This window comes from Halteromyces radiatus, assembly GCF_025201355.1.
Source record: "Halteromyces radiatus strain CBS 162.75 chromosome Unknown BX664scaffold_2, whole genome shotgun sequence".
Lineage (NCBI taxonomy): Eukaryota > Fungi > Mucoromycota > Mucoromycetes > Mucorales > Cunninghamellaceae > Halteromyces > Halteromyces radiatus.
In genome coordinates, this window is record NW_026251688.1 from 1,484,287 (window position 1) to 1,499,575 (window position 15,289).

General features: G+C 31.1%; 3 protein-coding genes and 1 non-coding gene across 4 annotated transcripts; 3 read left to right on the forward strand and 1 right to left on the reverse strand.

Moving 5' to 3' along the window:
• Positions 1-30: 30 nt before the first annotated feature.
• Positions 31-1,548, reverse strand: BX664DRAFT_324675 (CoA-transferase family III domain-containing protein). Its single transcript, XM_051543892.1, has 5 exons — positions 1,130-1,548; positions 992-1,040; positions 833-933; positions 598-746; positions 31-532 (listed from the first exon to the last, which is right to left on the reverse strand). Exons 1-5 carry the CDS (start codon positions 1,529-1,531, stop codon positions 67-69), a joined length of 1,167 nt encoding a protein of 388 aa, XP_051402950.1. The 5' UTR covers positions 1,532-1,548; the 3' UTR covers positions 31-66.
• A 205-nt stretch (positions 1,549-1,753) lies between these two features.
• BX664DRAFT_258433 (uncharacterized protein) lies at positions 1,754-2,240 on the forward strand (the record flags this gene model as incomplete). The annotated part of the gene is made up of 3 exons (XM_051540551.1): positions 1,754-1,859; positions 1,924-2,057; positions 2,139-2,240. 3 exons carry the CDS (start codon positions 1,754-1,756, stop codon positions 2,238-2,240), a joined length of 342 nt encoding a protein of 113 aa, XP_051402951.1.
• Positions 2,241-2,936: 696 nt separating this feature from the next.
• On the forward strand, positions 2,937-8,369 carry BX664DRAFT_291778 (uncharacterized protein). Its single transcript, XM_051541957.1, has 18 exons — positions 2,937-3,352; positions 3,419-3,634; positions 3,809-3,987; positions 4,050-4,076; positions 4,157-4,683; positions 4,756-5,054; positions 5,126-5,208; positions 5,295-5,472; positions 5,552-5,613; positions 5,723-5,781; positions 5,877-5,989; positions 6,058-6,134; positions 6,204-6,413; positions 6,483-6,558; positions 6,631-6,799; positions 6,888-7,399; positions 7,498-7,598; positions 7,676-8,369. The coding sequence occupies exons 1-18, from the start codon at positions 2,950-2,952 to the stop codon at positions 8,354-8,356; spliced, it is 3,972 nt and encodes a 1,323-aa protein (XP_051402952.1). The 5' UTR covers positions 2,937-2,949; the 3' UTR covers positions 8,357-8,369.
• A 3,168-nt stretch (positions 8,370-11,537) lies between these two features.
• BX664DRAFT_t22 lies at positions 11,538-11,619 on the forward strand. Its single transcript has one exon. It is a non-coding gene; the product is annotated as a tRNA-Leu (tRNA).
• Positions 11,620-15,289: the final 3,670 nt, after the last annotated feature.

Here is a 15,289-nt window from a genome sequence, read left to right on the forward strand (position 1 = left end):
ACATCATCACATAAATATCATATAACGATCAGTCTGGAGTAAAAAATAGATTCATAAACAAGTTTATTATAAATTGGAATTAGAAATATCATATATAGCACCAGTGTGGATGAGGGATTCTATTTCTTTGCTAGTAAGTCCAAAGTCGGAAAGGATTTGAACCGAATGAGCACCACCTTGGAGTAAAGTAGGCTTATCAGAGACAAATCGAGCAGGAGTACGAGATAAAAGAGGAGCGGGATGAGGAGGAAGAGCTTGACGTGGCCAATAGTGTTGCTTTGGTTCCGATGAATGGGAATTTGGAGTGTATCCAGGAATACTTTCTTCTGTTGACAACACAGGGGTCACACAAGCATCAGTACCATCAAATATTTGAGTCCATTCCAACTGAGTCTTTGTTGCAAAAATTTCGGTAAAACGTGCTTTCATACTTGGCCAATGTTCGGTTTCAAGTTGTCCAGGAAGGTCTGACTGTTTGTCTAATCCCAAACCATGTAACAATTCAGCATAAAATTGAGGTTCAATGGCTCCACTATATAAATAATATTCAGAATTTGTTATCATTTCCATTTTTTTTTTTTTTTGTAATTCATTTACACTGCCATATAGCGATCATCTTTTGTTTTATAAACTTCATAGAAATGGGCACCACTATCCAACATGTTGCTACCACGTTCATCCGACCAAATCAATCCTTGCTGTCGCATCAAATAAGGAAATGAGTTGAGATAGGCAGTACCTGATGTCTACAGAATGATAAGAGAGACAAGAAGATGAAGATGAATGGAAATAATTGATCTATTGTTTGTCATTTTTTTTTCTCTTTCTTTACCAAATTTGCATCTACAATTTGACCTTTACCAGATCTTGATCTTTCATATAAAGCTATCAAAATACCCATCACACACATCAGTCCACCACCAGCAAAATCAGCTATAAAATAAGTGAAAACAGAAGTGAGATATTAGAAAAGTCTATATTATTGACTTACCCAGTAAATTCATAGGGAAAGCAGGAGCTTCACCTTTACGACCAAGCATCTAATTAAAAAAAAAAAAAAAAAGGAAAAGATCCTATCAGTTATTCGTATGTATATTATAATTCTTTTATCTATTTATTTTATTTTCACCTCCAATACTCCAGAAATAGCTAAATAGTTGATGTCATGACCAGCTGCCATCGAACTTGAACCAGTTTGACCATATCCACTGAGACGTGCAAATATCAAAGTAGGATTGATTTCCAGCAAGACAGAAGGACCTAAACCTAATTTTTCCATTACACCAGGACGAAAGGGATCCAAAAGGATATCAGCCTTAGTTATTAAAGATTTGAATAGTTGAATTGAAGCAGGGTTTTTCATATCCAAAGCAATAGACTGTTTGTTCCTGGAGAGTAAATCTACATGAGTTGAATTGGGTCTATCTACTCGAATGACTTTTGCCCCAAAGTCAGCTAATATCATTCCAGCAAAAGGAGCAGGAGCAAGTCCAGCCATTTCAAATACTGTAACATCATTCAATGGAAGCATGTTGATTTAAAAAAAAAAATGTGGGGAAGAAAAAGGAAAAAAAATGAAATAAGATTTTTTTCTCAATTATTTCTACTCATGTGGTTTTGATTCCAAAGTCAGCGGGTATTTTCTTTTTCGCTTCCTTTTTATTTTGTCTCTTTTCTTTTTTCTTTCATTTTCTCCTTTTCCATCTATTTATTTATTTATCTAATAACTCTTCTATATATATATATATTGTCCATGCGAGAACAACAATCGCGTGCTACTCAAGAACGTCATGAAAGAAAATTGAACGAATTATTGAAACTTCCTGGGAATGATAAATGTGCAGACTGCAATGCCAAAAGTAGGATTTTGTATATTATACCAATAATATATATATATATATATATTAACTATTTACTTGATAGATCCACGTTGGTCATCGTATTCTTTGGGTATATTTTTATGTATTCGTTGTGCAAGTCTTCACCGAAAAATGGGAACTCATGTGTCAAAGGTGAAATCGCTTAGTATGGATACTTGGTCTGTTGAACAAATCGAGGTAAAGTCAAGATTAATATATATATATATATATATATATATATAATAGAAGCTCATTTTTTTATTTATTTATTTTATATAGTATTTACGTCAAAGTGGTGGTAATAATAAAGTCAATCATCAAGTCAATCCTTATCCTGAAAAACACCCATTACCTCTAAACTTTAAAGACGATGAATTGTAAGTAATACATATATATATAACTATAATGTTTCTGATTTTGTTTATTATTGTTATTATTATTATTATATAGTCAGCTGGAGTGTTACATCCGACAAAAATGGGAAAAAAGATCTTTTGAAGAGGTAAATAGAAAAATAGGACAACAAATTTCTGAAAACTAACTAATAATTATTTATTTTAGACTGCAGGATACGGAAAAGCTAAACAACAATATCATCATCATTTACCATCAACTCAATCTTTTGAAACATTACCAAGTTTACAATCTATTTCATCTACCAATACATCCTTTCTTGAACTTGCTGGTCAACAAGAAGAACACACAAATAATCCATTTTATATCAATACTAGTCCATCTTTATCAAATACAAACCCGTTTTTTACTACTTCTCCTATATCCTCCAAAAATCCTTTTGTAATCCCTCCCCACAATACAAATAATAATCCCTTTTCTTCTAGTACTTCATGGTGGAACGATACACAATAAAGAAATATTTAATTTGATATGCCCATATGACAATATGCCCAAAATATTACTTCACCGCGTTTTTTTTTTTTTTTTTTTTGACAATACCTGCTGAAATTCAATTTTCTTTTCTTTTTTTTTTTTTTCTTTTTTCTTATTTGACCCCTCTTAACAGTTCTTCCCCCCCCCCGTTTTACCGATATTTTACTTCTCCTTCCTTTTTTTTTTTTTTTTATCACAATTGATGTCTAATCCTATTGGTGAAGCAGCCGGTTATTTTGCCAAAAGGAACGAGCAAGTCAATAAACCTGTAATAAATCTTGGTGGTCAGTCTCCGTCTACTACCTTACCAAACGACGATGATGCTTTATCTCCAGCTTCACCAAAAAGTCGCCCATCTCAACAACGACAACAAGATAACGATAACGATAATGATACAACTTTTGACCCTAGAGCACAGTGGCAACGTATGTTAAACAAATTATCATTCATAGGAAACGAAGGATCCTTACACTCCCAGCATACTCGTTACAACCGATCATCTCAACAAAAAGACAATGATAATGATGGTGATAGTGATTTTAGTGATGATCTTGACAACAACAACAACAATAATAATAATAATAACACTAATAACAACACAATCAGTAATCGTTCATTGGAAATGTCATTGCTAGAACCGCGATTTGGAACTATGAAACGACGCCAACAAGACAATGATGCAACTTTACCAACACCCAAAGAACTAGAAGAACAATCAAATATGGATATGAAAAACAATTCATTTATTGAAAGTTCAGCTACTCCCAATCATACGATGAACAGCAACAAAAACTCAACTTCCAATTATTTTGCTCATCCATTCTCACCTGATTCACCATCTCCACCATCACTTCCTCATATCACGGTACCAGAAGCTACTCATCTTGGTGCCACTCCATCTACCAATGATTCTGATTCTACCTCCAAACATCATCATCATCATCATCATCATATTCGACATCATCTTCCTTATCATCATCGTCAACAAGAAAATGATGAAAATATCAGTAGTATCCATTCAGAAAATGAAGATCAAAATGACAACTTATTTGATGGTCGAGCTCGGTTACACTGGGGTAAAACTTTGGATAAAATTCGACTCATCGCCAACCTACAAAAACCTCATACTTCTAGTCAACCAGCGGATACCGATGCGTCAACATCATTGGTTCCTTATTGTTCTGCTCTCTTTGATCCTCCTTTTATAGCTCTCTCTAAAGACACTCATGGTAGACGACCCGTAAGTTTCAAATAATAATAAAAGAATCAATTTGATACTTATCTTATTTTTATCTTCATTAGCCTCCTATTTTACTTCAATTTCTTCATGTAATGTTTTGAAAAGAAAAGGGAATAATAAATGAAGGAATAACTTAATTTTATTTTCTTTCTTTTTTTTTTTTTTTTAGTTGGATATTACGGATTCAGTATTGGAAACACAAGGGATCAATCAATGGGTATTTCGAATTGAGTTACAATATGGTGATGTGAAATGGGTAATACGACGAACCATTGCTGATTTTGTTTCATTACATTATACACTCAAATTCAAGGCGAATCTTTTGGATAATATACCAGCACCTCCCAATTTCCCTAATCAATTACAGTCATGGATCAATTCAGCAAAAGAAACTCTGCTTGGAGACGACATAGGACATCGCGAAGATGAAGGTGGAAAGGATCGAAAGGAGATTGCACTACAAAGACGCCGAGAATTAACAAAATATTTACGAAAGTTATTGGATCGAGGTCATATTTTAGTTAGCTACGATATTTGTGAATTTTTGGAAATCTCGGCCATCAGTATTGTACAAGATATGGGTTGGAAAGGCAAGGAAGGTTATTTGGAAAATCGTGTCAATTTTGTCACTCCACGATTTTGTCACTTCTTTCGGCCTCATCTTTGGGCAAAGGAATGGGTGATTCTTCGTGATTCGTAAGTTCATAATAGATAAATGGAATTGATTTATTAAGAACTATTTTATATATATATATATATATATTGTAGATATATTGCTTTCTGTACGGATATTGGATCAACCTCACCTACTGATGTTTTGGTATTAGATAAAAGCTTCCGTGTCTCCAATAAACAACCCGGTATATTTGGACGATATCATCACCATATTATACTTTCCAACAACTTTCGTAGAATTGAAATCAAAGGCAGTAAACGACAGGTGGATGAATGGCGGGAAGGTATCACTAAGGTACATGAAGAAAGTCCATGGGTCAAAAATCATCGATTTGGCTCATTTGCTCCCATTCGTGAAGATTCCAAGGTCAAATGGTTTGTGGACGCGGAAGGTACATAGAAAAAAAACTTTCTCAATTTTATCTTGCCATTAACTTCAATTTTTTTTTTTTAATTTTATTAGAACATTTCAATGCTGTTGCTGAAGCCATTTTATCTGCAAGAACCGAAATTTACATTTGTGATTGGTGGCTCTCTCCAGAATTGGTAAAAAAAAAAAAAAAAAAAAAAAAAAAAAAAAAAAAAAAAAAAAAGATTGTCATCTTTGTAACTAATCTTAGATTTATATATAGTATTTGAGGCGGCCTCCTGAAAAGAACCAAGATTTCCGTTTGGATAGATTATTACAACGTAAAGCTCGTGAAGGGGTGATGATCTATATTGTCATTTATAAAGAAATGTCTTTGGCTCTTCCAATCAACTCGGCTCATACAAAATTATGGTTACAAGATCTTCATCCCAACATTATTGGTAATTTGACTCGCATTAGGGTTTTCTTTTTTTTTTTCTATTCTGGTTCTGACCTTTTATTGTTACTATTGTTTATTAGTTCAAAGACATCCTGATCATCGCTCTATTGACAACAATGTATTATTTTGGTCACACCATGAAGTAAGTTAAAAGTCCACCATCAATAGTAGCATTAAAAAAAAAAAAGATAGTACTAGATTACTCAAACCTTTGTTCATTCTATGCTGAATATTAACTTCATCCCTTATAGAAAATCGTAGTGGTAGATAATCGACTGGCTTTTATTGGTGGACTAGATTTATGTTATGGGTAAAAAGAAAAAAAAAATATTAACAGATGTCGACGGGAAGGGAAAACAGTTGGACTTACCTCTTTTTTTTTTTTTTTTTTTTTTTATTACTTAGCCGTTATGATACACATGACCATAGTTTGATTGATGCACCTGCAGAAGGCATAGAATATGAAATTTTCCCTGGTCAAGATTACTCTAATCCTCGTGTCAAGGATTTTACAAATAGTAATGAAATCACTTTTTTTTTTATTCATTTATCACTGTACTTATATATACTTTAAATTATTTTATAGTTGTGAATTATGATCTAACGCTGGTGGACCGAAAAGTGACAGCAAGAATGCCTTGGCATGATATGACTATTGGTGTTGTAAGTAGTGAAGGAACTGAATTGAAGGATAATGAAGAACTGATATATGTATATTGTTACTTATTATAGGTTGGACCAGCAGCAAGAGATATAGCTCGTCATTTTGTACAGCGATGGAACTTTTTGAAGGCAAGCAAAGGTATGCATCGATCAACAGTACCATTCCTAATGCCTAAAGGGGAATATGTGGCAGCAAGAGATGAATCCAAATTCAAGGGAACATGTAGAACTCAAGTATTACGAAGTTCGGCCGAATGGAGTTCAGGCATTGAACGAGAGGTAAGATATCACCTTAAATTATATTCATATCATAAAAACAAACTCATCTTTTTCTTTTTTTTTTGTTAGCATTCAATTTACAATGCTTATATGGAATGTATTAGCAAGGCAAAACATTATGTTTATATTGAAAACCAGTTCTTTGGTAAGTGTTCAAAAATAGATTTGATGATTTGTTTTTATGAACTTAACTCTATGAATGTGATTATCAAAATAGTGAGTTCGACTACATATGACAAAGTCCTCCGAAATAAAATTGGTCAAGCTATTGTAGAACGCATCAAAAAAGCTCATGCAAAAGGTGAAAAATTCAAGATCTTTATTTTGATTCCTCTGATTCCTGCATTTGAAGGTGATCTTTCTAGCTCTGATGCTTCTGCTGCTAGGTAATGATTTATATTATCCTTTCTCGTTCATTGACTCTGCTAGTTTCATTTATTGTTGATAATGATGACTTTGTTTTATTATTATTAGAACTTGTATGCACTTTCAGTACGTTACTATATCTCGTGGTGGCAACTCTATTGTGGAAAAGCTTAAGGAAGCCAATATCGATCCCACGGAATATATTGGATGGTACTGTCTACGAAACTGGGCCAAAAACAAACCTACTACGACAAACTCCACTACAAAGGACACAACTACAAAACAAGACAAATTCAACAAGGATAAACGAACAGATAGTGGCACAGTAGTAGAACAACAACAAAACGGGTCAGCTCTAGTTTCGGATGAAACAAAATCAAATCTCTCTTCACCATCAACCAATGACACACGCAGATCATCACCCATCGGAAGTTCATCATCAAGAACGTTACAACCGGCTGTAGCTAGTGATACCGTGGTGAACGATCCTCTCCAAACTAATGCCTACATGAATGAAAACGATGAAGTGGAAGATGATCGCAAACATTATGTTAGTGAATTGATTTATATTCACGATAAACTTCTCATTGTGGATGATCGAATTGTATTAGTGGGTTCTGGTAAGAAAGAAGAAAAGGATTATTTTTTTATTTCAAATAATGCATTTTTTTTTATTTATTTATTTATTTATTTATTTATGCTACTAACATTCTTATAGCAAATATCAACGATCGGTCTCAACTTGGAAATCGTGATTCTGAAATTGCCATGCTGATAGAAGATACTGATATTGTGACGACTGTTATGGATGGAAAAGAGGTAAACATTTGGATGATATATCCTTTTTGTTAGTATATAATATGTTATTATTTATGCTGACTATTTTTATGTTCTAGTACAAGGCCTCTAAATTTGCTTTATCACTACGATTACAATTGATGAAGGAGCACCTGGGACTACTGGATTTCAACGACTGGGATAAATTGATGGAATTTGAAGATAATACATCGAACGATAATCATCTCGCATCCGCGACCATGAATGCGACCACAAGAGCAAGACGGTCGAAAACAGTGACAGAAGAGGAAATCAAAAAGTACGAACAAACTCGACCTGACCAAGTCTTGGATGATGGATCATTAAAAACAATAGGAAACAACAGTAGATTACACAAGGACGATGAAATCATTGATAGTACTAATGGCACACCAAAAAAATCATCATCAACATCGAGTCCAATGATATCTGACGAAAAACGGGCAATGGATCCACTCTCTGATCAATTTTATTATAACATATGGCGACGCACAGCAAATCGCAACACATTGATATATCGCGATCTCTTTCGATGTGTTCCAGATGACACCATTCATACATTTGAACAACATCGACGATTTTTGGCGGATATTCCTCATGGACATGTGGCAGATCCCTCTCTCTCAGAACATGATATTCTAGCAAAGTTGAGCAAGGTACATGGGCATCTGGTGGAATTCCCTATGGATTACTTGAAAGATGAAAATATGCTTGGTTCTTATCTTCGTGAAACGGTCACTCCTATGGTTATTTTTACTTGATCTTTTTTTTTTTAAAAAAAAAAAAATCCTAGTTGTAGTTTCTTTTTATTTTATTTTATTTTTTATTTTTTTTGTTATATATTTTGGCATGATACCGCTCATTGATTCTTACACTTTTTTTTTAAAAAAAAAAAAAAAATGAATACTATATATCTTAATATGACCCATTATTAATAAAATTTTCGTATTTGTGTCTCATCTTACCATTTGCTTTGGTTTATTCTAGCTATTTGAAAAGAGTACATGATAGCGTCAGGTCGTAGTATTTTGATTCATCCAAATTCATCCAACTCTTTCATCCGTCACCTATCCATGCCATATGATCAATTAAATAATTAAAATAATAATAATATTATCGTCTATCTTTTATACAACATTACATTTCTTTTTATTATAAAATTTATCCTAAATTTCTATTCTAAACTGTATCTACTACTATCAGTTTCCATTTTGCCAAAAGCTGCTTCGTCTGAATGAGGAACTCCAACCAATCGATACCGACGTTGACACTTTGTTTTCTTGTTGATAAATCAAGCCATAACATATCCCGATAATCTATTATGCACTGCTGCCAAACATGCGGCTAAGTTAAAAATCTAAGGAAATCATTTCAAGAATAAAAAAAAAAAAAAAAATCTACTTTGGAAAACATGACAATAGAGTTAATAATCATGGATGAATACTTACCTATCCCGCATATATGGTCTTGAATTATAATTTGATAGAATATTTGGCAATCTTGAAGCGATCGAAGGGCAACTATGCTACCATCAAGACATCAATACCACTGGTTCTCGCTTTCCAATCAAAAGGCTGATCTGGTCATCGTCCTGGAGAAGTTTACTAGAAAGTTTCATTTGTCAATATGGTGATGCAGAGTCCAAGAGCACATGTCATCCAAAGAAAAGACTTTGATGGTCAATATTATTTTCTCTACGATAAAAAATGAGAAAGGATCTAGTAAATAAGGTTGCTTTAAAAAAAAAAAAAAAAAAAAGCTAGCGTTCGACAAGAAGTACCATAACAATAGATTCCCTCATTGAAATTGACTTTGTAGTTCGCTTACCATCGTATATATACTTTTACCAATAAAAGGACCAATGGTAACAACTTGTGAAAAGATATGACTGAAGCGTTGACACCTTGTAATGACATAACTTCTTCCTTCTGCTGACAGGTTCGGTGTAAAAGTAATTGCTGATCACAGAGGCATCGTTCAATCACCAAAAATACTTCATTCACCTACACGATAAACGATACAAAGACAAGGATATAAGTGCACTAGAAAACATAAATATTCATTGAAAAAAAAAAAGAAACGTTCAAGAAGACAAAAAAAAAAAGTACGCGGAGGAGATATTAAAAAAAAAAAAAATGTAACCAATGGTGTTTAAAAAGGATGGAATATTCAAGCGCTTTTTTTACTTTTTTTTTCCTTTTTTTTTTTTTCAACCAATATATTATAACAACTATCTATTATATACATTAAAATAGCAATATCTTTTATCTACCAATCGTCAGTGTTACATTGTAAAGCATAATTAAGCCCTTCTCTCAACCTTTTTTTTTTTTTTTTTTTTTTTATGATCCCTTAATGCTCAACTTCCATTCTCATATCATAACAAACAATGTAAGTATGTTATCAATCTGAAAATAGTGTTTTATTTTATTCTATAAATATCTCTTTTTTTCACTATCTTTCATTCTTCTTTGAATAGGAAACAGTGTGGACCAATCAATAGATAATACATGCGAAACCTTGGAGAAAGGATGCAATAGAGTTTAGACGACAGGATGATACACATAGGAGAGAATGAGACATACAGTTAGTACGATACCTACAACAGGATAATACATATAACAGATTGGCACAACACATACAGTATTATCTATGGTATAGTTGTATATAATCTCAACAAAGTGTAATATAGTATTTGATTTTGAAATAAAGTATTTATTTATTTATTTATTTATCTTACTGAATTTATTGATTTGTACGATAATAATGGATTGCAAGAGGAAAGGATGTTGTATAAAGAAAAGATTGTTTTTCTTTGGAAGAAAGTATGATGATTAGCAAAAGAAAACATTTTGGTCGTTCTCTGTTGAAAATACTGTATAATATATTACATTATTGATGATGATGATGATGCATGTGATCATGGTAGCTTTATAGTATAATGATTACTGTGTGGTGATGGACCTATGATAACAACGCTATGACAATGACGTTTTTATAGTATGATCATGAATACTATAGGTGACGATAGAATGATTGAGAATATTGAAAAGGATAATGACCATGAAGATAAAAAAAAAAAAATTGAATATGACTTTATTAAATAAAAAGATACAATAGATTGCACTATACATATGCTATATGGTAATGAGAAAATCCGAATAAGAAAGAAGTCAAACCAAAAAAAAAAAAAAAAAAAAAAAAAAAACATAAAAAGACCATTAGAAAGATATTTCTGTACCATTGATTTACCTTTGTTGTCTAGTCAATGCCAAATAGATATAAAGTATTCATCCAATTGATCCAACCGTATATTCAGCTAGTTGAATCTATCGCATGTCTACCTAATATCGTATTGCACATTCATCCAACTTGACCATGCCGCTGTAAAACCATTTAATTGATCAGTTGTATATGTACATTATCCATTTGATTGATTTACGTACGTATATGTATCTGCTACGTATCCAGTAGTATTCTATTCGTATAAAGTGAATGCATACAGGTAAAAAAAAAAAAAAAAAAAAAAAAAATAATAATAATAATAATAATAATAATAATAATAATAATAATACCGTAATTAAAAAATAAAAAAAAAAGCAGAATGAAAGGAAAGAGAATAAATGAAAAAAAAAAAAAAAAAAAAGTAGAATGAAGAGAAAGTAGAATAAATGAAAAAGTAGAATGAAGAGAAAGGTAGGAAGAAGAGAAAGTGGAATGAAGGTAAAGTGGATTGAAGATAAAGTGGATTGAAGAGAAAGTGGATTGAAGAGAAAGTGGAATAAAGAGGAAAGAAAGAAAAAAGAAAAAAAAATGACGGAGGAAAAGTATGAACCCACTTTTTTACTCATTTATGTGGTATTTGAATGAAATTTGAATGAAATTTGAGCCCAATTTTTAGATTGGACATATAATATTGATTTCAGAACAACATTCAACAAATCCTGGATGTCCGAGTGGTCTAAGGAGATGGTCTTAAGATCCATTCACGAAAGTGGCGTGAGTTCGAACCTCACTCCAGGAACTTCTTTTTTGTTTTTTGTTACTCGATAACTGAGTTACAATGGTTTTCCCTTTTTAAGTATTTAGAAGATCAACATCGTTCTATTTTTTTTTTTTTTTTTTTTTTTAATATTATCAAATGTGATGTATTGATGATTTTTGATGATTATCACTTTTTTTTTAAATGAATAATAAATGTATTTTTGTATATAAGGAATACCTGTTGTAATCGATTAGAATAATAATAAAAAATAGAGATGTTAAATTTGTGTGTAGATAAAATAAAATAAAATAAAAAATATGAGTAAGTCAGTGAGATTCTTCTTAGTTTATTAAAAAATAAAAAAAAAAAGTTGATTATTGTATCTACACTTGAAAACTTTATGTCTCTTTTATATCTGTTTGAACAAAAAAAAAAAAAAAAATTAATCATCATATGATTATTGAATACCATTATACTCTTTGTTGGTACATCTAATCAGTTTGAACGATATATATGATTAATTCCCTATGATGATTATTATATGGTAAATATATTGACATTCTTCATTCATTAAATTAAAGAGTAGAATAAATTTCAAAGTCCCCTTTTTTATTATTTTTATTTTTTATTTTTTATTTTTTCTTTCTTTTTCTCTTTCATTGATTTTTTTTTTATGGTTTTATTATATACATTAGTGTAGTCGTTAGATTACATTTTTTTTTTTTTATTCAATAAAGTTTTTATTTTATTACAACTATTTTTATTACATGTCAATGGGGTCATTTCCATCTACAAGATGTATTATATATATGAATGCATTCTTTTTATTTTTTTATTATACGCATATGTTATGGGTGCGAAATACGCTGATACGACAAGAGACAAGGAAGTCAGTGAGATTTCCTTTTATTTGAAAAATTGTGTTAAAAAGAGACGAAGTATCTACATAGAAAGTTTTATTGATCTTATATATACATTCGTGTTGAGTGATACGTAATACATTGGTGACCAAAATTTTATTTTCTTTTTATTTTGGTTTGTAATACTGTTATACAGAGCGTATATTTTTATTAGTATTTTATTTCTCATTGATATGATGAATCATCATATGTGTAGTGATTCATTATGTTAGTTGCCCTGGAATGCTTATACTGTATACTTGATATGTGTCTTTCTTGATAGTATCAAAAGATCATGAGCATAATAACTTTCAAAGTCAGTATTTATTTTTTATTTTTTAGATATGCGGTAATTTTTATTTTCTTTCTATTTCTTTCCTTTCTTTATAACAATTTTAGTTATAGTATATCAATTACTAGTCTTTAGTAGTTATATTTTTATTTAATAAAAGTTTTTATTTTTATTCCAACTACTTTGTTACACGTCAATGTAATTGATTCCATCTTACGATGTATTTTTTTTATTCTTTTATTTGTGAATGCATTCTTTAGTTTTATTTTATGGATATGGTTACGGGATACGCTGATACGATATAGACTAAATGTTGTCCAAAGAAAAGTATACGTATATTGAAATACAGTATATGATTACACTTAATAATTAGGATCAAAATAAGAAAATAACTTGATAATAAGACTTGGTGATTGAAAAGTAATCAAGATGTTTGATAAAAATTACAACTTTTGATGGCGATCCAGGAGAATGAACAAGTAATTTTTTTTTTTCTTTTTTTAAAGAAAAGAAAAATTTATTGCTTGAAACTGTAATAATATAATAAAAAAAATGACTGATTAACTATAGGGATACTTGCACTGTATAAAAAACAAAATAATATAAAAGAAATAATAAAGAAAGTGGAAAATATATGACGATGTGAAGTATACTTTATTGAAGAGAGGAAGAGAGAAGAAAAAAAAAAAAAAGAAAAAAAGGAAAGGGAAATAAACAAGGAGCCCATTGAAGACATCAAACACATATTGTTTTCCATAAACATCTTTTCATCATCTATCCACAAGTCCAATAAACGGTAGTAATCACCATCATAATAATGTAAGAATAAAGCTGATCCTTCAAAAAAAAAAAAAGTAGATCCAAGAGCAACCATTTTTATTTAAACCTATTGTATGCAAAATTGAAAAAATATAAATGAGTATCCTTCTATAAAACTTGTTCTCTATATTACTTTTTACATTGGCCATGTGATTGAATCTTGTAGCAAAAGAGTCATAAATAAAGTAAACGTGGTAGGTATTGAGTTTCTTTTATTCAATTCATTCTTTTTTTTTTTTGTTATTCGTTGACTTACATTTCATTTTTGGCCATCTGGTTGAATCGCTCGGGCACACAAGTATAGAGAGTAAAAGGAAAGGAATCAAAGTAGTTCAGTAAAGAGATTTCGTTCCATTCAACCTTTTCCCGTTTTCATTTTCAAATAAAAAGGATATTGGCATTGGTGGCGAATCATTTTGGACACATCTAGAGTTTGTAAAGAAAAAAAAAAAAAAAAGAATATAAAGCCTGTAAGGAGATCTCAATCAATTCAAGTACCTGTTTTTTTTTTTTTTTTTTTTTTTTTTTTTATTTCGTTCTTACCTTCATGACCTAGTTCAAACACATGAATACAACCTGAGAGTATACTGTACATAGAAAAGAAAAGAATCATATAGTCCATCAATATTCCATTCAACTTTACTTTTTTCCATTACCTTTGTATTTTGATTCAGTTGTACATACTTGCTACAAAATCAAAGTAAAAGATAATGACTAGCCTGCTTTTTTTTTTTTTTGTTCATTTTTACCATATTAACCATGCCTTCATTTCAAATAACACCACTTTGGTAAACTAGACTGTAATGTACATAGAGCCCCCTATACTCATCCATAGATATTCCTAAATCAAGTATATATAAAGCAATAATGTTAGCCACGAAGACAAAATATTGTCCAACTTTATTTCAACTAATGGATATATTATATTCAATGTTTTTTTTTTTTCCATATGAATGAGCTAATTACATGAGTAGTGTTAGCCACGAAGACAAAATATTGTCCAACTTTATTTCAACTAATGGATATATTATATTCAATGTTTTTTTTTTTTTTCCATATGAATGAGCTAATTACATGAGTAGTGGTAAAACATTATAAAAAAGGGAAGAAGAGAGAGGGGAAAAAAGAAAAAAAAATTGTCCGCTTTTGACTTGTTGAAGAATTTATTTTTATCTCTCTCTCTTTTCGGACTTCTCTCACTCTCTCTCTTTTGAACAGGCTTTTTCCCTTTTTTTTTTTTTTTATAAAAACAATATCATCTTGGTCACTCTTTGAAAATAATCATCCGAGTTTTAATCATTCAACATCAAATATATTACTTCTTTTATTTTGGATTACTTTCTTAACATATTTTGGTGCTCACTACAGGGGAAGCTTTCTCTAAACAGTGCCCTTTCTGCCAACGTAACTTTGGAGGAACAATTACTGACAGTCAGTCCCATATTCGTGCCTGCGTTAATGTTGAAGGTTTTCCGACAAGTCTTACTGGACCAGGTAAATAAATAAATAAATAAAAAAAAAAAAGGCATTAAATAATTATACTGTAATACTAACTTGCTCTTCTTTTTTGTTCTCTTTGTTGAAGCAGCCCAAGTTAGCAGCTAGAATATAGTGTTGATGGAACAAGCAGAACAACGCTACTGTCACTAACGAACAAAGTTTGGAAACGGAAACTATACCAATTGACGATGTGGAAATG

Coding starts and splice junctions, on each gene's coding strand:
- BX664DRAFT_324675 (XM_051543892.1), bottom strand. CDS start 1,531: ATGCTTCCATTGAATGATGTTACAGTATTTGAAATGGCTGGACTTGCT. Junction 747..832: donor AAATTGTAGATGCAAATTTG/GTAAAGAAAGAG, acceptor ATCATTCTGTAG/ACATCAGGTACTGCCTATCT. Junction 533..597: donor GATGATCGCTATATGGCAGT/GTAAATGAATTA, acceptor TTATTTATATAG/TGGAGCCATTGAACCTCAAT.
- BX664DRAFT_291778 (XM_051541957.1), top strand. CDS start 2,950: ATGTCTAATCCTATTGGTGAAGCAGCCGGTTATTTTGCCAAAAGGAAC. Junction 3,988..4,049: donor ACACTCATGGTAGACGACCC/GTAAGTTTCAAA, acceptor TATCTTCATTAG/CCTCCTATTTTACTTCAATT. Junction 5,990..6,057: donor TGTCAAGGATTTTACAAATA/GTAATGAAATCA, acceptor ATTATTTTATAG/TTGTGAATTATGATCTAACG.